The sequence below is a fragment of the Cuculus canorus genome, chromosome 1, assembly GCF_017976375.1.
Source record: "Cuculus canorus isolate bCucCan1 chromosome 1, bCucCan1.pri, whole genome shotgun sequence".
NCBI classification, from domain to species: Eukaryota; Metazoa; Chordata; class Aves; order Cuculiformes; family Cuculidae; genus Cuculus; species Cuculus canorus.
Window position 1 is genome coordinate 175,743,152 of NC_071401.1, and position 24,049 is coordinate 175,767,200.

The following is a 24,049-nucleotide window of genomic DNA, read 5'->3' on the forward strand; positions in this document are numbered from 1 at the left end:
TAAATCAGTGAGGCATAACTTAAAACCACTTGAAAAATCAGACCATTTGAACCATCAAGTAGGCTGCACGGGTAAAGATTTTTAAGAGTCAGGACTTGGGAGCGGGGTAGATTACACTCACATGTTGTATGGTGAACCTTCCAGTAACAGGGCCACTAGATAAACAGCAATTTCCCCTCCCCAATGTATTTTACCCATTTTTTCTTCTCACAAGCAATCAACGAAGTCTCATTGTGCTTTTCCATGTAAAATGAAGACAATTCTAGTAAAAAAAAATTCAAGCACTTGTACAGTAAAACTTCTACTTTGCGATAAAATCTGGTTTAAACTTTTTTAGAAACTGTACCATTCGTGGCAACCGGATTACATGCGTGAGGGTGGTTTCTGTGTTTTCCAGCTGCACGTGGGACACCTTACCAAGCACCAGGCCTGCGCCCTTGCCTGGCAGAGGGTGCTGCCGTCAGCGCCTCCAGCAGCTCCAGCACTAACAACGTTAGGGCTACGTCACCTCGTTTGTTGTTACACTCACCAAAACCCACAATGAACAGGTCACCTTGACCTCTCCCGTGTAAACTGTGATTTCACAGAACTGCTAACACCTGAAGAATGGGATTGACTGAAAAAAAAACACACCAGGAATTCGCTGTTCCCACTCGAAGAGGTGCGTGACCCGCGCCCCCGCAGCAGCGCCGGTGTACATCGCTGGGGCTGCGCTTTCAAGTGCCGCCGCGCCCCGCGTTGCCGCAGCTTTTGCAAATTGCCTGTTGTCACGTAATTTTATTTTCTGAAGAACTAAAAACGCCGGCTATGGGCTCTCCTGCTCCAGCTTGAAACCGCTGAGCGCCCAGAACGAGCCGCGCTGCAAGGAACCCACAAGGATCATCGAGTCCAGCGTGCGCAGGGCAACCGCGACATTCATGTCGAGGGCGTTGTCCCCAAGCTGGACTTCACCAGCACATCAAGTCAGGCTTCGCTTTACCTGCAGGCGGGGGAAACTCAGCCCGCAACACCTCGGGTGATTTCGAACCTCGCGCCGCCCCGGGGTCCCCGCGCGTGCCCGCAGGTGCGAGCCTGCTCGCGCGCGCCCCCATGGCCCGCGGGGCCGCGCGGAGGAGGTGCCGCAAGCCCCGGGCCCGCCCCGCGCGCGGCGTGACGTCACGCGCCGGATGATGCGGGTGGCGGCGAGGCGGAGGGAGGGGGGGAAGGAGGATGAACTGCAGTGATGGAAAATTTTCGGCTCCGCATCTCCTGCGCGTGCCCTCGCGCGGACCCGCCCCTGCTCCCCCTCCCCCTTCCTCTCATCCCTCTCCACCCTCCAGAACGTTCCAGCCCCGCCGCAGCGAAACCGCGTGTGCGTGTCCCGTTCCAGCGGGGACTGCGGTGCGGGGGGAGACCGGGGAGCGTGTCTGTGTCACCTCTCTCCTTTCCGAGGCACAGTGCCTCGAGGAAGGGAGGGAGGTGACACAGAGGGCAACTCAGAATCACAAAATGACCCGAGTTGGATGTGGATAGTCGAGTCCAAGCCCCCAAAGCTCACACCACGTGTTTGGGGACACTGGGCGCTCGAGGCTGGCAAGGCAAAAGAGGGCAGTGGGGATGGAGGCGGCTTCAGGGGGATGCCCTGCCTCAAGAAACGGTGGTCAAGTGGTGTCTTGCTGCCCTCACTGCACGTTCTGGAGATGTGCGGGGTGAGCAGTGCAGCCCCCGCTGCTGCTTTGCGGGCAGCAGAGCTAAAAGCTTCTGGAGAAGGCTCCAAAGAGACCTTATAGCGACCTCCCAGTACCTGAAGGGGCTACAAGAAAGCTGGGGAGGGACTGTTCACAAAGGCTTGTAGTGATAAGACGCGGGGCAATGGGTATGAATGGAGAGGAGCAGATTTAGACTAGACATGAGGAGGAATTTCTTCACTAGAAGAGTGGTAAGGCACTGGCACAGGTTGCCCAGGGAAGTTGTGGCTGCCTCATCCCTGGAGGTGTTCAAGGCCAGGTTGGATGGGGCCTTGGGCAGCCTGAGCTAGTTGGAGGCGTCCCTGCCCATGGCAGAGGGGCTGGGATGGGATGATCTTTAATGTCCCTTCCAACCCTTCTATGGTTCTATGATCCCTCTGAGGCAAAAGAAGGATGGTATTCCAGAAAGTGGTGTCTATCCTGCATCGCATCCCTTGGGGCGGCAGTCACTTCCCGAAGGAAACGCTCGGGGGAGCCTTTCAGCTGCCCCTCGGGATCTGGGCTCGCACGTGCATTGGCCATTGCTCGTGTATTAAAAATAGCGAGTGACCGCAGCGATGAGTTGGTGTCGCCTCGACCCCTGGGAGCCGCCGGAGCCCCGGGCAGGCGGGCAGAGCGGTGGACAGGGGACGGGGTGGGCGAGGCTGCAGCCGCGCTGGTGGCAGGGTGCTCCCCACAAGAATCATAGAATCACCAGATTGGAAAAGACCTCTTGGATCATCGTGTCCAACCATTCCTATCTACCACTAAACCATGTCCCTGAGCACCTCGTGTACCCGTCTTTTAAATATCTTGTCACTTGGGAGAAGAGGCCAGCACCCTCCCCTCAGGTAATTGTAAAGAGCAATAAGGTCTCCCCTCAGCTTCCTCTTCTCCAGGCTAAACAACCCCAGCTCCCTCAGCGGCTCCCCAGCCCCTTCACCAGCTTCGTTGCTCTTCTCTGGACACGCTCCAGAGCCTCATTATCCTTGTAGCGAGGGGCCCAGAACTCAACACAGGATTCGCGGTGCGGTCTCACTCAGGCAGCCCCTGCCCCACCGCCCCCCCCCACCCCAGTCCCGCCTGCGCCCTGCCCGCCCTCCTCCCAACACCCCCCATCCCGCAGCGGGGCCGGGCCGGGCGGGGGGCGGTGCGGAGCGCGCCGCGCCCCCCGCGATGACGCGCCCGCATTCCTGCCTGAAGAGCGGCGGCGCCCCGAGGGGGCCGGCAGACCGGGACTGAACCCCGCCGCAACGCTGTGTCCTCTGGCCTTTGTGCACCTTCGGAAAACGACTCTATTAGTTTTTTCTACGTTTATTTATTTAGGGTTCAGTTTTTTTTAATTTTTAGCGACTTTTTCCAGTTAAAGGTTTTTTTCGCCTCGCGAGGAGCAGGAGAGAGCGGAGCATCTCCTCGTTCCGAGGCTCCGGGAGGGAACCTCGCTCCCAGGCTCCTGCCGACAAGGTACGGCGCGGCGGCTCCAGCGGGACGCGGCGCATCCTTTGTGCGCGCAGGGATGCGCGGCTCCTGCATCCCGGGGAGGTGGAAAATCCCCAGGAGGCTGCGCTGCGCTCCTATGGCCGGTTTTTCCATTGAAAACGCCGGGATGCCCGCTGTTGCCAGCGGGCAGAGAGGGAAATAAACACAGAGGCGGCTGATGTGACAATCGCCCGTCGGTGTTGCATCAGTCTCCGCTATCGGGGCGTGGAACGCGGGGGGGGCGGGGGGGAGGAATACCGGGGCGGAATAAGGTTGCGGGGGGAGTGCGTCGTGGCGATGCCGCTGCTTCGTCCCGGTGTGTCCCCTCCCCGCGGGTCTCACCTTTGTCTGCCCGCGCCCCCCCGCCCCTCGCGCCTGGTACTTTTCCACTCGCCGGCGGGGCGGGCGGGGAGCGCGGGCGCGCGCGGCGCCACGTGACCAGCCGCGGCGCCCGCTGCGGCACTGACGTCGCCTCCCACCTCCGCAGGCGCGGCGATCCCCACCGCCAAGGACAAAAGAGCGGCGACACCCCCCACCCCACCATCACCATGAGCAGCGCCGAGATGGGCAAGTTCAACATCTCCCCCGACGAGGACAGCAGCAGCTACAGCTCCAACAGCAACGACTTCAGCTACCCCTACCCCACCAAACCGGCTGCCATGAAGAGGTGAGGGGCTCCCCAATTCATTCCGGAGCGCGGAATGAATGAACGACTGCAGATGTAAACACGGCGCTGCGTGCTGGCACGAACTGGGAGTGGGGCGGGGGGGGTGGGTGTCTTTTCTGGTGGGTTTTCTCGTTGCCCTGTGAAGAGGATTGGAAATGTTAAGTGAGAAGTGCATATGTGCGAGTTGCCCGTGGTAGGCACTAATGGTGCGATGTGTTTTACAGCCACTATGCGGATATTGATCCAGAAAACCAAAATTTTTTGCTTGACTCCAATCTTGGAAAGAAGAAATATGAAACTCAGTATGTAAGTACCTGGCAGTGACGTTAAAAAAAATTAATAAAATGCTTTCTTGCCAAATATGCTTATTTTAATTATGAAATAAATAATAACTTCCTATTAATTATTGCCTATTTCCCTTTTCTCAGCATCCGGGTACTACTTCCTTTGGAATGTCAGTATTTAATCTGAGCAATGCTATTGTGGGTAGTGGCATCCTTGGTCTTTCTTATGCCATGGCTAACACTGGAATTGCTCTTTTTGTGTAAGTATCTTTTGGTTCATAAAAAAAAAAATCTTTTTTTCTGTGTAATTAATAATGGAAGAATACTTGATGTAAAACCGTGACCTTTACAAAATACCAAGTCGTTGCTGTAGGTGCAGAATTGCATTATAGGATTTATGACTTGTTTTAAATTAAGAGATTGCAATACATTCAGAAGGTATTGTGAAAATTAAACAGATCCATTGGGAGTTCTGCATCCCACAGAACATTTTACAGTGAATTTTTCTTCACTTAGCTGTAGTTTCTCTGTCAATAATTCATAGATTTCCCTTTAAAATACCATTATCGAAGTGGAAATGAGTGGTTAAGCGATTGAAATCTGTAGTGGATTTTTCCTTCAGAGTTCACTGATTGAAATTAATGACAACCAAAAATTTTTGGTTAGTGGAAGCCACTATGGCACCAGAAGTACAGGATCAGGCTGCATAAGAAAAATTGTAGGTGGAAGAGGATTATTTTATTTTTCTCTTGTGAGTCTGGCCACGTCTACTCTTAAAAATTTTCATGGTCCAGTCTGACTCATCCAGCATGTGGTCTCCTTTTCCTGAACTGATATAGTTATACCTGTAAACATACAGTGTACTGAACACCAACAAATGAATGTTTTTAATTGCTATGGTTTTAATTCAATTCAGAGAACTGGTTTTAACTAAACCTATAAAAGTCACTGGCTCCTCATAAGAGAGGCAAGTGGAGTAGCCAGCATATCTTTATTGGTATGTCTATGTTGGCAAAAGCTTTCAGGTATAAAATAAGACTATATTAATGTAATTGAAAATGTCATGAGGATACAGTTATGTGCAGCGCTTCTAAATGTCTCAGCAAAGTACTTTTTCATATATTGCAGGCAGTTCATCTCACACAACATGTAATATCAGTGACTGAGTGCAAACGGAATCCACAGATGCGTTTAAAGGAACTTTGTATTTTTATCCTGGAAATAGATAAATGTCCTGAATGATGAATAACAAATGAAGAGTAATGTTTAGTTCAAAAATTTACCATACTCTGTTGCCAGATTTACAGAAAGTTGTAGGTCAGATTTACTTCCATTTATTTCACAGTATATCAGGGTGGTGGTCAGGTTTCCTGAGGAAATACCAATGTGTAAGGTTTTGATCCAAAGGACTGTATTTTACTGTATAGCGATTTGTTATTTTTTTTGCTAAGACATTCACTGAAAGAACAACTTAGCGTGAAATCAGAAGTGAGAGATACTTCACTCTACACATCAATTTCATGCTGTAAAGGTGTTTTGCTGCATATATAAGATAATTGGTGTAATGCATATTAGAATGTCTTTGAGAAGACAAAGAATTTAAGGCTAGGTGTTTGAACAGATTTGCATATAATGGGAGATACTTGTTTTTCTGAGAAAAAAAATTGTTCAAGATTTTCAACTTGACAATTGGGTTCTGAGGTCATCTAGTTTCCTTCTATTTCCAGATACTGCAGTCAGATCTGTTTGCATTAGAATTGATATAAAGATAAACTAGCTCTTTACCTTTTAAAACTTGTTGTAGTTCATATAGTTCCAATGGAGGAAAGCAGTCAACCACTGATTATACCGAGGATTTATGATGACACCAAGGACATTACAGGCATCCTTTAGTAACTGGGTTACAGATTCAGATGCAGTTGATTAAGGCAGTAAATTCTTGGAAGACTGCGTGGGGTCACTTGTATCAGTGCTGTGACTTGTCACTTGTGTCAGCACTAAAGAAATGGGTGATACAGTCTGGAAGCCAGAAACTGAGTGAGCTTCAAGATGGGTTTGTTGACTGTTGTCAGCATTGTAGGCAGCCATTCAAGATTAGGACTGAGGGATCCAGGATCTGTGTTGTTTTAGTGAAACGTAACCCTTGCACATCTTGCTGTGCTGCTTAATTGATAAATCAATTAAATCCTAGTGAATTTTTATTGTCAGAATTTCAGAGGGTTACTTGTATACCTGTGTTGGTGTTGAATTGACACAGTAACGCAAGTTTCCTGAATTCCTCCTACAGATCTGTGAGGCTTTTCTCAGATGTTTCCATTTTTTTCTGCTGTGTTCACTAATTTCGCCAGCATCAAAAATTACGCTAAAGGAAATGTAAAGATTAGTCTGGGAATTCTAAATGATGTTTGTTACTTTTCAGTAGATGTGCTGATTTTTAGGTTTTGTATTAAGTAGAATGCTTGTATGGGTATAAGAAAGGCCAGCATTTTTCTTAATGTGTTGTAATTTTCCACTGTGTTCTTCAGCAGCTGAGAAGTCCCCCCTAGCGCGCCACTCCGGGAAGTGCATTTGTTGTGGGAGAGATTTGTTCTTGAGAGATCCGAATTTTAGATGTTGCAAATGTGCTTCTGGAAATAATACAATTGCGTGTAAAAACCGTGGGAAAGATAAACAAGGCACTAGCGATTCCCATGTAAGCACATGAAGAGTAACTTTTGAGCAAAGAAAGCATTCTTAATTTTTAATGTCAATAAATATTTATTTCCATATGAAGACACGGCTCTCAATAAATCTGAATTTTCAGTCAGTTCTTTAAAGCTTTTGTAGTTTCATCTTTACATAAAAAAGACATAGCACAGGTTTAAGCTGAAAAGCTGATTTGTTTAAGACCAAGAGATAATCTTCATTTTAGCTACAGTTAGTCAGAACCCATGTTCCATAGATTCATGGCATACTGTTAAACAAGGATAGGCAGACGGGAGAAATACAGTTTCCTACAAGATAAGAGAACCATTCCCGTTGATACCTTGTTAAGTTATTTGTATTAAATGTAGCCAATTTATAGTGGCCTGACACCAGTGCTTATGTCACCTTACATCGGATATGAGCATTCTTTACATTGTATGCCCCTCTGAAATGCGTTTCAGTATAAAATTCTTCTACAAATAGCCATTAATTGGGTTTTCAGAACACTTTCAGCTGACCTTAGAATTTGCAGGGTTTTCCCAGATAATATTTTAGTACAATTAATTTTTGTGATTGATCTGCGTTTATTTAATAGAGCTTACAATAGGTCATTTATGGCTATTAAATCTTGGCATGTTTTTCCCTCCCCAGGATACTCCTGCTGTTTGTGTCAATAGTTTCTTTGTATTCAGTGCATCTCCTTTTGAAGACTGCCAATGAAGGAGGTATGGCAAATTACTATTTTACAAACATATGGTATTTGTTTCATGTGGTATCTTTGTGAAACACACCCTTCAATGGATTCTTTTGCTTTCTTTTAGGATCTTTATTGTATGAACAGTTGGGAATGAAAGCATTTGGTATGGCTGGAAAACTTGCTGCTTCTGGATCAATTACAATGCAGAATATTGGAGGTGAGGAGAAGATCTTAAAATGTCTCTACCGTCAATAGTAATTGTTCCCTACTTATTCTTGGAGACTTTTTTTTCACACAACATGTGTTCATTAACTGCTTGTGTTCAAGTGAAGTTATGAAACATGTTATGTGATTCTTGCATCTTGTGGCATATTCTGTATTTGTAATGATCTATGATGTTATTCACCTACAGCTATGTCAAGCTACCTCTTCATAGTGAAATATGAGTTACCATTGGTCATCAAGACATTTATGAACGTCGAAGAGACCACAGGGTAGGTGTTAGAACTCCTCAACAGAGAAAACATTAGGAGAAACAAATACGGAGACTCAATCTATTTTTATATGAAGACCACGTTCGGTACACCATAGAGTAGCTTCTTACTCAGACAGAGATACAGTAAGTTTGCCCTTCCCCTGAGTGCTCCACTTCATTTAGATCCAGCCTGTCCTGGGAAAAGGGTAGAAAAATACAGTTATCTCATCATATTAGAGAAATCTGTTCTCTAAAGAACGTCAGGTAAGTGTTAATGTATGTACCAGTTGGTGCATAGTCTCAGTAAGGAAAGATGAATGTGGTTATGGTTGGTTGGTTGTTGTGTTGGTGTTTTTTTTTGTCATTATTGCGTCCAACTGATTTAAACTGATTATTTTGGTTTTCCAGTGTTGATACTGTGGGAAGCGATTAAATGTAAGACTAAGGTGCAGTTTGTGTAATGAATGTCTTAAGGAACAGGTCTCAGAAAGACATGGAGACTAAACATTGAACTGAAACAGAGTTTATATGCCCAAGACAAAAACGGCAGATGCAATGCCATTTAACCCTGGAGACACCTTCACTCTGTAGCGGCTCTCCTGCTTGGCTTTAAAAGTGGGTGCCATGGTTAGGGTTCATTTTATCTGACTGTATTGTCTGAAATTTAGATTTTGAGTTCATCATTACCCAGGTCTTTGTATAATCAGCAGAGAAAGATGATCCTCTGTAGGGGTCAGTTCAGTGCACCTCACTTAGACACCTGTTTGGGCATCTCCAGAGAGTGATTTATCATATCACTCTATATTGAGAGGACTTGTAAAAACATCTATCTAAAACAAGATGCCTGATTTCAGATGGATAGAGTTAAGTGCTATAAATCTCACTCTTCAGAGTTGTACTTCTGTGCCTTGTCCTGAAGTGTCCCAGTCTTGAGAGGGCTGAGCAACTCAAGACTCCAACTTACACCTAAGCCTGAGTTCAGAAGGTAGGCATTTTTCCGCCTGTGTTCCCCGAGGGGTTCAAACCATTTGGTGGTGTTCATACAGCTTGCTGATGGATATTGTCATGACAACAGTCCTAGCCATTTTTTTTCTTTTTCTTTTCTTTTTTTTTTTTTTTTAATATACTCGAAGAATGCACCCACCCCATTTACTTGATAATGTAATGCTTACAAATTCTGAGAAGGTTCATTTCCCTCCTTTGGCTGAATTCACATCCTTATTTTCCACTTCTTAAGAGAGTCCCTGGAGTAGCCAGTACTTGAGAGGGGGCTTGGAGGCAAGTATTTTTAATTGTCCCTTCATCACAAAAGAATTCCAAATCTGATGCAGTTCAAGAGGGGAAGTTAAAGACTGTGAATATCACTGAGCTGCTGCTCTGCAAGTCTGGCAGACAAAATTCAGAAACTGACATGCATATCTTCAGTGTTTTCTTGTTGGCTGGTACTAGGTAGCTGTACACTGATTTAAAGTAAATCTTTTCTCAGTGCTCTAGCAATTGTGGACCCCATTTAACTGACTCTCTCCGTGCGTTGCTTAGGGGAGTTTGGGTGGCTACGATTGGCATGGATTCCACTCTGGCAGCCTGGTACCTAAAATGTAAGCACTTATGTATTTAAATGTCCAAAAATAATGCTTACTGTAGAAGAAGATATTCTGGAATTCTGAGACAATATTACAAATCCTAGCTCCGTTATTAAAATCTGTTTAGCAATCTTTAAGATACTCAGCTGTATTTTAAAGCTGTGCATCCCAGGCTTTACTCTTCAGCACAGAAAAACAGAATTCTGAGTTCTTGATCTGTAAGTCCTCGTGGCCACCATGGAGGACATGCACAGTAACAGTGCATGTTCTTATCACTATATCAAATGCAAAGAATCTCTGTGCTGTGATTAAAAAATCCCAAACACAACAAAAGATATATGATGTTAATGTCCTACACATCTGAACTTCACAATGTACATTTTTTAAATTTCATTATCCCAGATAAAACCGGAGAAAGAGATGACCAAGTTGGTTTTGTATTTACTACATAAAATCAGAGCAAGTCTGTTATCTATATTTCCACTAGCGTATATAGGCTAATGATTCAGCAGTGTAGTTTGAATGCACAAATTTCCAATTAAGTCAATTATTTTTCTTTGTTTAGCAGTCCATTATTAAAGTAAATACTGTTAGATGGTACTATGTCAGGATATAAAGTATTAATATTTGGGAATAAGTGCTTAATGTTCCTTTAATCACTTGAAGCATATAGGATGATCCTATAGGACAGATGAAGAAAGCAGTTACCCTGCAACAATTAAATACTTGGGATCAGTTTTTCTGTTAGTTCAGTGAAATTACATCATATTTACACAGCTCTCTCTTTGTTTTTTTTATGTTTCAAAGGAAGATGTTAATGTTCTAACCCCCCAAAATGTTTTCTTAAAAAGATTTGTTCTTATGGAATAAATAGCAAAGATAAGCCAAAGGAAAAAACTTTTGAGGTTATTATTACGATTTCCCTACTGAAAGGGATTAAATGTGCCTCCAAAAGACTCATAGTACTTGGGGTTTCCTCAGCCAATGGCCTTGAGCTACTGCCTTCACTCCAGCCTTCACCTGTTATTCTTTGACTCTGCAGGGTACCAAACAGAATTGTATTTCCATTAAAAGTAGATCACCACCCTGCTGGGGCCCTGTAATATTCTAATATATGCGCAGAGTTGGAAACAAACATCTAAGGAAATCACTATTTTTCCATGATTGATGTTAGTTGTTTTTTTTCTGGCCAGTCATTTACTTTCCTGTCTTCTGACTTTCAGATGCATACTAATTTTAGAAAAGGACACTAAAGGAAAGGCACAATGCAGGTTTGGGGTGAGATGAGAAGGTATTGTAGGGCTTTAGGTCCATATAGTAAGTTGAAAGCCAGTCCTTTGTGACATCGGGTACTATACTTTTTTAAGAAGCCATTTGTTGTAGGAGAAAATAAGTGTGAAGACTACACTGTAAATGTTGTAATTTTTACATACTTGGATTGCTTACAAATATTACCTTTTTTTCTACAGAGAATGGTATCTCAATGGTGACTATTTAGTGCTGCTGGTGTCTGTCGTCCTCATTCTTCCCCTGTCCTTACTGAAAAATTTAGGTAAGCAGTAGAGTACAATCAAACCAAAAATGCATTGAAAATACAGTGGGGAAATGGTTTGATAGGAGATTTGAATCTTTAAATGCTATGTGAATTAACACATGTCTCCAAGCTTGTCTCTTGGGACTAATGAGTGGTTAGGTAATTGGTGTCAGTCTACTTTAAAAGGAGAGAAAAATCAAAACAAGTGTCTTTAAGTTACAGATGTGTTTGTGGAAAACAGAAGGACAGTAGAGAGGGTAACTTTTAGAACAAGGGTCAACAGTAGCTTTCTGTTTATGTTCTTATCACAACATTTGACGTATTTTGATCAGTAGTGAAGTAATACAATGTTATTAGCTAATGAACTTATTAGCTATCCTGTAACAGTCTCAAAAGAATGGACATGCTAGTCCTGGGTTGTTGAATTGTGTTTGCAAAGAAGTCGCTTTTTTCATTTTAGATCCCAAGGAGTAGCAGAATATTTATACTAGGTGCTTTTTGTGAAATGGCTGTAGTGCAGTGATATATGTGAGTAATTCAGCTAATACACTATCATTCAGAGAATCCTGTAGTGGAACCTTACGAACTGAGAGTTTCGAAGCAAATTACTTTCTGAAGTTATTACTTTACAAATCAAGTGAATCAGTAAAAACAGAAGGAAAAAAGCTAGTAATTATATTAGAATTAATCCTATAATCATTCTTAATATATGATAAGCAACTCACATTGGGGTGGGGGGGTTCTGGGTCTTTTTAAGTTAGGTTGTTTAATGTTACAGACAGCTACATGTATAAACCCTAGTATGTCTTTCAGAATTTTCAGATCTGGATTGAGATTAGCAGAAAGTCAGTGAATAATTAACTTGTTCTATGTAGCACTAAGAGAATGGCAAATCTTCTTCAATATGGCATGAGCGGTGTTTCTGTTTATTGTACCTTAGCGGTTTTTTATCTTTCTTGAACACAGGTTATTTGGGCTACACCAGCGGCTTTTCCTTACTTTGCATGGTCTTTTTTCTGATTGTTGTAAGTATAATCTTGTAGCTTTCCAGTGCTTGTAAAACTGCATTTGAAAATACAGTTAAACACATTTTCTAAAAAGTTTCACATATTGCATTAGTCAAAGTAACAATAAATGCATGGCTTTATTTCTAGGTAATTTGGAAGATGTTTCAGATTCCTTGTCCTATGGACAGTGACATCATGAACGTGACAGCAAATGTGACACTGCTGGCACCTTTGGTACATGAAAACATAACAAGCGATGATATTTGCAAGCCAAAGTATTTCATCTTCAATTCACAGGTAACTGACTAAAAATCAGACTCTCTGTTAAAAATAACAAAAAGAGACTAAATGCATAGCAGATAAATTAGGTGTTTTTTCCTCCAGGTAACTGCCCAGTTGTAAACTTGGGGTGGGCTAAGACTTTCTGTTCCAATAGAGTTAGGCCCTGTTAACCTCCTGTAGACTGCGTGTTTCCACACTCCAAATGCACAGAAATTAGAGGTGATTGAGCTGCCTGCCTGGAATTTATGACAACAAACACATCTCTCATTCTTCAGCACAGCGTTTCTCAAGCTTCATTCAAGTAATTTAGTAATGTGTTTTGAGAAGTAGATTGCAGAAGAAGATGAAGTAAATGCATGTGAATGGGAAATGTATGCCAGGGTTTGGAATAGACATTAAATTCCCAGTCACAAAGTCTTGACTCTCATAAACTCTCCCAGTTACAGTTGCTAATCTCCACATCTAGCAAGAAGTATGTGCAATAGCCAACACCAAGATCAGGCTGTAGTGGCTTAAGCCTGTGAAATGCAGAACATAAAGCTCGATACAAATATATTCATCTCAACAGGGGCAAGTATTTGGTACCTTAGGGCCTGAGTTTAGAAAAATATAAATGGGTTTTCGCGTTTGTCAAATTTCAGTTGTATAGCTAGTTTTCATCAAAAACTAACCTGATACCCAAGTCAAAAGTGAAAAATTTACTGATGAATTTTTAAAACTAAATTTCTAATATCTGCTGAGATACTTAAGGAAGATACTTCTGTTTTTCAGACTGTCTACGCTGTCCCAATCCTAACATTTTCTTTTGTCTGCCATCCTGCGATTCTTCCTATCTATGAAGAACTGAAAAGGTGAGTGTTAGCTCTGACGCTGTAATTTCACTAAAAAAAACCAAGAAAAACCCCAAAAGTTATGTAAACCAGTGTGTTCTCATTGCTAACAGTGTTTCTTTTTCTTATAGCCGAAGCCGTAAAAGAATGATGAGTGTGTCTTATGTATCTTTTTTTGCCATGTTCCTCATGTATTTATTGGCTGCTCTCTTTGGATACCTGACATTTTATGGTGAGTATTGCCTTCTCTGCTTTCTTTTAAATTAATTATGTTCTGCAAAACCACAGTAGTATTTATAAGTTAGAGTAAGCAAGCATTTACTATGGGTTCTAAGTATACGCTCTAGCGGTATTTTTAAGAATTCTGTAAGTGCACACCCAAAAGGAGATCAGTAGTAGAACTAGGCCCAAGGCACAGGATTAAAATTGGATTGAATTGCCTCCAAGATTCAGTGCCTCCAAGTTATCCCTGTGTAAAATGCAGTCATGCTTTCCAGGAGCTGTTGAGGCTTTGAATTCATATTGCTGTGACTGTAAAATTCACATAGGATTTAGAGCAGAAGTGGTTGTTTGTGAAGTACGTCAATTACCATCTAATTAAAATACCATTTTCTTTGTAGGAAATGTCGAGCCAGAACTGCTTCATACTTACTCTGCTTATCTGGGTGATGATATTCTTCTTCTTATTGTGCGTCTCGCTGTACTTATGGCTGTGACCCTTACTGTACCTGTAGTTATTTTCCCAGTAAGTAATTTATTTTTTTTAATCTTACAACCATTTATTATTTGTCCCAATGCAGTTATTTACCGATTTGGCAACTCCCTTTTATAGAATTTTTCTCCTAACTGTGAAACAAAATTTGTTCTAATAAGCTTGAGGAAATATCTCTATACTATTAATTCAAATAAATTAAATAATTTGGCAGCCTTTACAAAGCAGTATATGAAAATATGTTCAATTATATTGTTTTCTGGTATGGTTTAATTCGGGGGGTGGAACAGATTGCCCGTTTATAAAAGTACTTGCGCTATTGGATTATCAGCTTACAAAAATGAAGTGTATTTTTTGTAAGTACACTGTAAACATGAATCTGAGCAGAATCCTTAGGTGTTACAAAAATCCCTGGGATTTATTTTTGTTAAAAGACAGATGTTTTTCCTTTTGTTTTCTCCATTACTGGCTGTCCATTGAAAATACAAATCACTGAAAAGAGAAGCAAACCAGAAATACAAAGTTACCTCTCAAGTGCAGGAAGTATACTAAAAAAAAAAAAAAAAAAAAAATTTTTCAACATTTAGAAAGTCTAAAGTGTTCAGGAAAGTGATTTTAAAATACTTTCAGGAGAACATGTAGTTCAGGTGACAGTGACTGACTTACACAATGAAAACTAAACTTTTTTTTTCCCCCCTCTCTTCAAAAGATCCGCAGTTCCATTACCCAGCTTTTGTGGGCAGGGAAGGAGTTTAGATGGTGGCGTCACTGTTCCATTACAGTTGCTCTTCTGGCGTTTACCAATGTGCTTGTTATCTTTGTCCCTACTATCCGAGACATCTTCGGATTCATTGGTAAGCATTTTCACATCAGCTCAAGTAGTCTTTCAGATCTCAGAAAATGCATTTCCCATTTGATTAAATTATATTTGCCTGTTTATTAATATTGATATCTCTGCTTCTTAAATACAGGTGCATCTGCAGCTGCCATGCTGATTTTTATACTTCCTTCTGCCTTCTATATCAAATTAGTGAAGAAGGAACCAATGAAGTCAGTGCAAAAGATTGGGGTATGTATGGACAAATATGTAATACTTGCTCTGAAATAGTAAGCACGTACTTCTGTTTTCTTCTTCATGACTTAAGAATTTTGAAGTCCTGGAGAGGCTGGCCAGTGAATTCACGTTTAATGTTATCTTAGTCAGCCTGTGGGAGCTGCATGGATACTCAAAACTGAGGAGAGAGCCGTCACAAGGCTCAGTTCACTTCAGTGACTTCTCTTATCCATTAATCCCCAACATCAACAATAGTTCGATGGTTCTGTTGCTGGTACGATCTAGATTTCAACAGATTATGCTTAAGAGCTATACTACGTCTTTTTTGTTTAAATTTTCTTTGAAGACTTGTATGTGTAATTTACCACAAGAAGCTGACCTCTGCCAATCATTTGGGTCATCCTGCTCTTACTGGCCTTAGTAACACTAACTTGGAATCAAAATCTTAAACATATTGAGTCAGAATCAAGCCAGTGCAGTGTCACAGCCTAACTGGTAGCGACAGCTACTATAATGTCCCTGCAATTCTGAAAATAAATGTACTTTTTTATTTAAAAAAGGACCTCAAGTATGAGAATGATACTTGGCTCCTTATTGTCTGCTGTCATCACTTGTATTTTTTACTTTGTCTTCCATGAGTAATGACATTGGTGCCATAAATGGGCATGACTTTATGAGTCCAGTAGCAAAAACTTAAATACTTCCTTTATGTTTTCTTTTTCAGGCTGCATTCTTCTTTCTAAGTGGTATACTTGTGATGACTGGGTGTATGACACTGATTATTCTAGACTGGACCCACAATGTTCCATCTGATGGCCATTAACTGTCCCGGTTTAATCTTCAATACTCCACTTCAAATGCCAGTGTTCACTCAGATACCTACTGAGAATTAAAATGAGCTACTCAGCTTCCTTTAAAATGCAGATTCTTTGCTGGTGGTTCTTCTGATTGTAGAATACCTGAACTCTGTCTTTAAGAAGCTATTCTGCATGATGGAAGTGGATATTAACATCAAACCACATGAGTGTCTGGCTGAAGGAAGTGACAACTTTATTCCATTCCAGAGAATGGACAGAACTCTCTGTAGACTTTTATCAAGCCATGTTTGGCTTTCATCATTGTTACTTGGATATTTTCTTATTTTACTTGAATGTGCCTATAATGGAACCATTTGATGTGAGAAATATCTTTTATTTACAGCAAAGTGTTTAAATAACCAATGAGAGAGAGAGAGAGAGAAAAACACTATTATTTTTTGTACCAAAAATTCTTATGGACCTCAAAAGCACTATTTTGACTTTAAGAAACATTTTTCTAAAAAGAATGAAAGAATAACATAGAAGAGCTCATAAAAATATTTAATCAGTGACCTAAATTAAATCTAGTTTGCCTTTCTTTAGAGGCATAATTAGAAGAAACTTTATTTTAAAATACACTTCTCATGACCAAAACAGAAAATGAACCAATTCAAATCAAAATTCTTTAATTATAAATGTTTCCCATTAAGTTCACTTAATTCAGAGTAGAGTGAAAATAATCCTGAAATCATTTGTTAGCTTACAGAAGTAAGTGCAGTTACCTTAATTCCCAAAAAAGGTGTGGAAACCCAAATTTTCAAGCTTTAAAAAAAACCCACCCTTTAGAACGGGTACATTTAAAAAAAATGTAGCTAATTAGAAAATGTAAACATATTGACATTTCCCTTCTTGAGGTACTCAATAGTGCAATTGGGTAAAACAGGGTTTGGGGGTTTTGCTTTTTTGGTTTTGTTTTTTTCTGTTGTAGATATAAACTGAATGGCACTGGAGCATATGATGCCATTGATGTAAAACTCCCTTCTGGAGTTCTGTCTGTTAATAAGGTCCATTGTCAGTTGTAGCAATGTTTGTTATTTTTCTGTCCAATCTATCTTGAAACACTCTGTAGGAAAACAGAAAGGTCCTAATGTAGTTTACTAGTTGTATAATATTCAAGAAGTGTACAATATTTCTCAAATTACTTATCCATTGATGGATTTTTTTTAATTACTTGACTATTCTGTTTCTGAGTCACATCCACAAAATAACTGCACCAGTATTTCATGCTTGGTACAAACTCTCTTCATATACTCAGCTGGGATTCTTCTTCCAATTTATACTGTATAGTAGTATTAAAAATAACCTCATAGACTGGATAGTCATCTCATACTTGTTTGCTTCAGAAATAGGTAAATCTCTTACGAGCCCTAGCTAGCTAGCTGATGAGACAGGTGCTGTATGATTGTGATTAGCTGTTTTGTTTCTAGTGCATGTTTACTCTTTCATTCTTATCCCAGGTTGAAGAGAAATAACACTTGTATTACAGCATACTTTGCTTATTAGAGGTTCTCAAACACAACAATATTGGGTACAAAAGCCTAGATAGAGATTATTAATGAAATAATCATGGCAATGTGGTTGGCTGTCTTCATCTGACACAACGCTTTAAAAACCTGATTTACAAAGTTTCACTCCGTCATTGTGTTGGGGTGAACAAGTAAGGGCCTGTAATCCATTGATTGAATGGTGCCTGAGACTTTTTTGCTCTTGTAGAATTCATCGGGAACAAATCTAAATGACAGTCACTGGCAGATAATGTCAATCTCTGCCCAGCCATTTAAAAACTATGAAAAAAGAAATTGCAGCTATTTTGTATTGATACTCCTGCATGACTGTAAGTACTGGTCACTAAGTCTGTAGTGTAAAACTGTAATGAGAAGTTAAGATTCCTCTTGTGTTGTTTGTATTATTAGTTTGGTGGTACTCAACTGGCAATTAATGATCCTGGAGTCAGTCCTGAGTAACGCTCCTTAGGTACTTCCCTGCCTCAGGTACTTTACATCCATGGCTAACTATCCCATGCTACCTGGTCTCCATAGAAGTGCTGAGCGTGAGCCTCCTCAGTACTTTGGCAGCTTTTCTTCTTCCTCTCCACAAATGTAGAAAGGTGGAAGAAGATTAAAATGTTGTCCACCTTTGAGCAATTTGTAGCACGTGAGGGGTGAAGCGCTTCTCTTGCCAGCCTTTAAAAAGAAAGGAAGTGAGAAATGGCCTCCATTTTCTCAGTAACCTTAAAGAGGAAGGAGGTGTAAATGAGAAGTTACTACACAGTCCTTCTCAGCAGCCAGAGAGGAGGAAGACTTTCGTGATGACACCTCATAATGTAAATTAATATGTGTCACTTAATTCTCTGAATGTAGCAATTTCCAGATTTCACATTATGTACTATATTATTTGATGACTGGCTCTCGATCTGCAACAGTTGAGTTCCACTTGGCTGGGTTGATTTCTAACATATGATTTATTTTTTTTCCTAAACCTATCTGCTTAGTTACCTACATGCAAACCACCTAAAAGAGCAGCTTCAGTATTAAACCACTGTTTTGTCACCTCGGTTGGACATTACTGTCTTCCATGATATTTCAGTCATAAATGTAACATGTTATTTATAAAACATTAATCCATTAAAACTAAACCTATTTTTCAATATTTATGATAGTCTATGTACATAAATTGTATGTGTGTATATACTGTAAGTACAATGTATATAATGTAGCTTTGAAATCTAGGATTTATGTATATATTCCTCTCTCATTATGGATTGTTACATCATTTCAAGGAGTTGTTCATGTTGTACATCTGTGTAACAACTGTCAAAGGAAAGGATCATCTGCAACGAAATGTAACGTTTACCAAAATGGAAGAAATGTGTTACTCCTGAGGTGTAGAAGGAAACACTGAGACTGTATTTATTAATGTATATGTTGCAATAAACGCAGAAGTCACTTGGGTCCATAAAAAGCATTGTTCAGGTTCATGTATACTTTTCCTCTAAAATTTACCATGGATGTTACGATTTCCTGAACTTGACAACTTTAATGATCTAACATACTTGTTAGGCCACCGAATTCAGGCATCCTACGGTACATCCGTGTACATATGTAAATACCCACTGTATTGTTAGAGGCCAACACTAGTTGCAGTTGTTGGCAGGGAGTGCAACACAGTTTCAATGAAACATTGTATGTTTGTTTTAACTGAAATAAATAAATAGATAATCCTAAGCAATGTTGTGGTTTTTGAGGGGGGAGGGATATGAAGGATTTTCCTTTAAGAATGTTTTTAGAAGTGTGTCTTTAATTTCATACATGTTTAACATTTATATGGCACTTTTCGGGGGGGGCGGGGAGAATAAAAGCATACAACTAAATTCACAATCTATGACACTGCATGACTAAGAACAAGTCTAGACATTAAAAAATGAGAATTTTGCAAGAGACCTATATTATTTCCATTTTTTTCAGTATATCTAGAGACAAGACTCTGTTCAGTCTTGTACAAGTGTAATAAATGAGTGAGTCTTGCCAAAATCCTAAGCCGTTTTCCTGCAACTGAATCTCCAGGAGAACAGTAACTGTGTAGGGATTTTCAAAACTGGTATGTCTGTTCCACTTGAACTTCAGCAACTGGGTACAAGCACAGCAGCTCTTTGTTCTTGAGAAATCTGCATGGGTTCATACCAACCTTTGTCTTTCCTAAATATTCATGAATTGGGTGTGAGAGACACAAGGTGTAACTTCATGTGTTAGGTACACAACAAAACACTATATGAAAGTAATATTAAAAAGGCATAGTTAAGTACCTTGAAATTAGGAAATGCCTCAATTAAGGTGGTTTAATTACAGAATGGCATAGTATTTTTTGCTATTTGTTATTTTGCGTTTTATCACATTTTCTATGTTTATGTATTTGCTCAAGGTCCAAAGCTCATCCGGATGGGGAATTAATGTCCTCATTTCTCTGGTCTCATTTTAATGTTATCTTTGTGAAACACAAATGCTTACTCATTTTCATGATGTTGCAGGCCTGTAAGAAGGTATTAATCAGCCTGCACATCTAGGGACCTGAGTTTAGAGAGCCAGTGCTGTGGAGCAGCCGTTCGTTTAAGTCCACAATTTAATGCCCAGCATATGGTGTATTTTGTATTACAGCATTTGCTTACGTGCATCTGAAGCATAACTACAAACAGGATTTGAGCGTTCATCATTCTTGAGACAAGAATCCTAAGCATCAAGTTAGCCACTTGGGAAGGGTGGTCATGCCTGGAAATGCTCATTCTCATAACTTGCTCATTGTCACACAGGAATTTCGTAGTAGTAGAGAAGCTCTTTCCCCAGAATGCCACGTGACCAGTTCAACAATCAAGCTCACCTTTATGCAATCAGGCATTTCTACCAACTTAAATAATATACAAAGTAGACTTTTCTACACGTCTGATTAAAAAACCCCAGAAATTATTGTTGTGTGGCAGTGTCTAAAATCCTGTGCTTTGAAGCTCTTTACTCACCACAAGGTCTTTGCTCCAGAAGAGCAATAAGCTGTCACTTAGGGTTTATTCGCAATGCCAAGGTTTGGGAATCTTTTGAGGCCTTTGCAGGTAAGAGATGGCATCTTCACTTTCTTCAGGTCACTTGAAGTTTACGTCTTTTTCTGCCTTGGTCTTGCCAAATCTGTTCTGTCCCACGGTCATGCCTAGGCACCTCACCCCCAAGTGTTCGTGCAATGGCTGGATCACATCGGGTCATGCCCTAAGATCCCCCACAGCTTGATCCATGTACCTTTTTGTAGGGCAGCACAGCTCCTATTCAGTCTGCATGCCCAGGTTTCTTTTCTGGAGAAACAGAAGGTGACTGGCGTATGACCAGGTTTAGGTTTCAGTGCCAGAAGGAGCTGAGATGCCACAAGGGGTCTCTCAGTCCTGCTCTTCCTGAAATGTGGACATGCCATCTCATCTCCAGTGCAGACGTGCCCAGCACCCTCTCCCTTGGCCTTTCTGGTTTCAGTCCCTTGAACGTGACAGTCTAAACCCCAGCTGCTTTCACATGCATTTCCTTCTGCCTTCTTGCACTGCTGCTTTCAGCTGTCATAAGATGACTCCTTGTCAGCTTTGTCACTCTCACTCTGACCTCAGTCCCGGTTTGTCAGTTCTCCAGTAACACCGCCTCTCCCACCTCCTCCTGCAAGACACATTCCCTCATCTTACTGCCGTCCTGACTATTTGTCTGCCCAAGTCCAGATCCCACCCTTCCACATTCACTTCACCCAGGCACAGCTAGAAACATCTACCTTTGATTTTCCTAGTCTCTCTCCATCTATGGCCTCCAACCTAACTAAATTAGCGTTATCTTTTGTTCTCTGGCCACCCTTCCAGTTCCAGTTCTCCAGCAGTGCTGCATGGACTCCTCCAGCAGCTCAGAGCAGACGATCTCCACACTGTGTTCTGGTACTCCTTGCCCTTCCAGCCTCTGGCTGAGTGCAAAGCCCCGCAGTAGAGACTGGGAGGAGAAACTTTTCCCAGGAAAAATGATTCATTATTTTACTACAGGAAAACGTTCTCTTTTTCCTCATTTATTCCCAAATGGGGCAAATAATTTAGGCCAATTGTTTTTCCACACGGATGTGCAAAACTGCCACTCTGCTGCAGTTACTCATAATGGAAAAAGTCAGGAGAAGAGTCTGAAGCCAGATAACATTTAAAAGAACAGAAGCATATTCCAGTAAAAGAATGGTCAGATAATCTCAGCAACAAGCAGAACCATCAACCCTGTTTGAAACTGTTATTTCAATTAGAAATAAGTGCTATTATTTTTTTAAACATTTTTGCTATTATTTACATGTATTTAAATGGGGGTGGGGTGTCCAATTGCGGAACATAAATTGGTAGGTAATATATGTGGGATGGTAGTAACAATAACATAGAAGATCAATACAGGTCTTAGAAAGGAAATGTAGCTTATTTAACTACCTTTTTGGCAATCAAAAAGTCTTTACATTGTCTCTAAACAGCTCAGACTGCAGCAAAATGAACTGGAGCCAAGTGAGGTGCTGCAGATGTTCCCAAATGCTCAGGAGTTATCAGGCCAGGGCTAATGTGGTCAACCACACAGCTATTTTTTGTTAAAATAAACGCCAGTTCATGAACAGCCAATACTGGTCTTTCCTGCCCACTTTAGTAAAATAATTTAATGCACCAGCAAAGTGTTTCTTAGGGTTGGACCCCAGAGTATTACATAGAACAGACAGATGGACAGACAGGTATTGTGAGAGGTGGCGTGGGCTGGGAACTGCTCCCTGGGTGCCTCATCCTGCCTGTGGTGGCATCATCTGGAGGCCCCACTCCAACCCCCACCAAGGACTGGAGTGAGGGATAAAATCAGCAGGCTCTTCTACAGAAGGCAGGATATGGGGAGCGCGCTCCAGATCCAAGGCTGAGGAAAATGCTAAGAAAAACAAGACAACGATCAAAAGAGCTTCATCAGAGCTGCAAGTTTGTGGAAACATGGAGATCATGAACAGAGTTTCATCCCGTCAGCAAAGAGCAGCAACCAGAAGAGAGACCTTCAGAAGACAGCTTTGAAAATTGCTGCTACTAAAATATTTGTATTGGTCTTTTGATACAGCCATGGAGGCATCGGCTGTGAAATTGTTACTGCAAGGGTTACTGGACTCCAAATGAAAATGGCATATGAAGGATGCATTTTTCTGGGAAACAGGTGAGGAAGTTCCTAAGAAAAAACAAGCTGCTTTTACAAGAAGCTGCTGAAGAGTTAGTTACCAGAGGCCAGAGCTGGGTGCAGGTATTTCCTGCCGAGGAGCAGCGCCAGGAGCAGCGAGCCTGCTGTGTACACTGACCCACCTGCAGAAGTCGAGCCAAATCTTGACTGCAGGAAATGATGAAATGTGCACTAACATTGATCAACCACCCCTGGAGGACGTCTGCAGCCGCCTGCTATTGTCCAGCTCAAAGGGGCTGCAGGCTGCCCACTCCTGTGGGATTTTGGCACTTGCCCTGTTTCAAAAGATCAGACAGGTCTCTTGCCTTACTGCAAAGATAATGTTTAGTAGCATAGATGAGATTTACTTTTTTCTAATCACTTTGTTAAAACCACAGGTGTCCCAAGAAACAGTTTGAACTGAATGAAACGTACTTGCCGTAATGATCGTTGTTTGGGCTAACAGTGTGCCTGTGCCTGTGTCTGCACACACACGGGGAACAGAGGGTATGAGGGATCTTCTAATCCACTTGATCTGACCTGGAAAAACAATTAAAAAAATCAAATGGGGAAGTGAAACCCACAAGTCCCTCTTCTAAAAATGAGACAAGCACCAATATTGATTCCGACACTCACATTATTTTTCGGAAAGGTCCAGGATTCTCCAAATTCCTCTTGCACATTGTATTTTTGAAGCCTGTACTTTCTCTGGTAACTGCAGCAAGCTGGCCTTTAATTTCCATTTCTTCTGCAAGATCGCTCATTTTGGGCATGCCATTATTTCACATACCTGCCTCCTTCAAATCTTTAACAGTCAACCCTAAACTGATTACATGGCATAAATGTAGCAGCCTTTCTTTTCCCAGGACCCAGCCCCAAGGTCTACAGTGAGCTCCTCTCAGCTAGTGAGCCGGGTCACAGTAGCATATGAGCTGTGTTTCAAAATCGAGTCACTAGTTTAACATAAAACAAATGGGTTTGAGTTTTTGCTGCCACAGATTTTCCAGCATGAACTGCAAACACAGCCCTTCGCTGTGTTTGCAGTGCATGCTGGAAAATTTCTCAACCCACTTAAACAATCCATATCTTGGATCAACACACTGCTTATCTCCAAGTCCCGCTGTAGAAGTCCTAAGACAGTTATTACATCTGAGCGTGGCTAACTGCTAGTATATCCATTTGTCCTGTCTTGCAAATTTTGGCAGGGAATAGCAGTTCATCCTTTCTTCTGCATTTTCTATCAGCAACTTGACCAAAACTAAACCTCCGAAGTATTTCCTTACTTACTTGGGTATGGATTAGTTTGGAAATGAATCAGATCCTCTCTTTGTCCGGAAACTCCAGAGGACTGAAATCCTTCTGAAAAAGGCATCAGCAGCTACTCGGAGTAACTACTTTGATTGTCTTCTTATTTTTATAAACAGTGAGCAAATTTAAACACATGCAAGGTGAAGTGCTTTTACAGATAATTTTGTTTCTGTAAA

General features: G+C 41.5%; 1 protein-coding gene and 1 long non-coding RNA gene across 4 annotated transcripts; one reads left to right on the forward strand and one right to left on the reverse strand.

Moving 5' to 3' along the window:
- The first annotated feature begins 2,911 nt into the window (after nucleotides 1–2,911).
- Nucleotides 2,912–19,076, forward strand: SLC38A2 (solute carrier family 38 member 2). Of its 3 annotated transcripts, XM_054069612.1 has the most exons (16): nucleotides 2,912–3,170; nucleotides 3,673–3,852; nucleotides 4,077–4,158; nucleotides 4,281–4,396; nucleotides 7,473–7,546; nucleotides 7,643–7,735; nucleotides 7,931–8,012; nucleotides 11,046–11,128; nucleotides 12,077–12,135; nucleotides 12,265–12,414; nucleotides 13,171–13,250; nucleotides 13,361–13,461; nucleotides 13,850–13,974; nucleotides 14,651–14,795; nucleotides 14,913–15,010; nucleotides 15,720–19,076. In XM_054069612.1, exons 2-16 carry the CDS (start codon nucleotides 3,734–3,736, stop codon nucleotides 15,816–15,818), a joined length of 1,506 nt encoding a protein of 501 aa, XP_053925587.1. In that variant the 5' UTR covers nucleotides 2,912–3,170; nucleotides 3,673–3,733; the 3' UTR covers nucleotides 15,819–19,076. The 3 variants fall into 3 exon arrangements, with proteins under 3 accessions (XP_053925587.1, XP_053925597.1, XP_053925606.1); XM_054069622.1 differs by lacking the exons at nucleotides 2,912–3,170; nucleotides 3,673–3,852; nucleotides 4,077–4,158 and adding an exon at nucleotides 6,662–6,828; XM_054069631.1 differs by lacking the exons at nucleotides 2,912–3,170; nucleotides 3,673–3,852; nucleotides 4,077–4,158 and adding an exon at nucleotides 6,665–6,828 and having other exon boundaries at nucleotides 4,302–4,396.
- A 2,087-nt stretch (nucleotides 19,077–21,163) lies between these two features.
- Nucleotides 21,164–23,484, reverse strand: LOC128854440 (uncharacterized). Its single transcript, XR_008453543.1, has 3 exons — nucleotides 23,202–23,484; nucleotides 23,001–23,105; nucleotides 21,164–22,861 (listed from the first exon to the last, which is right to left on the reverse strand). It is a non-coding gene; the product is annotated as an uncharacterized LOC128854440 (long non-coding RNA).
- Nucleotides 23,485–24,049: the final 565 nt, after the last annotated feature.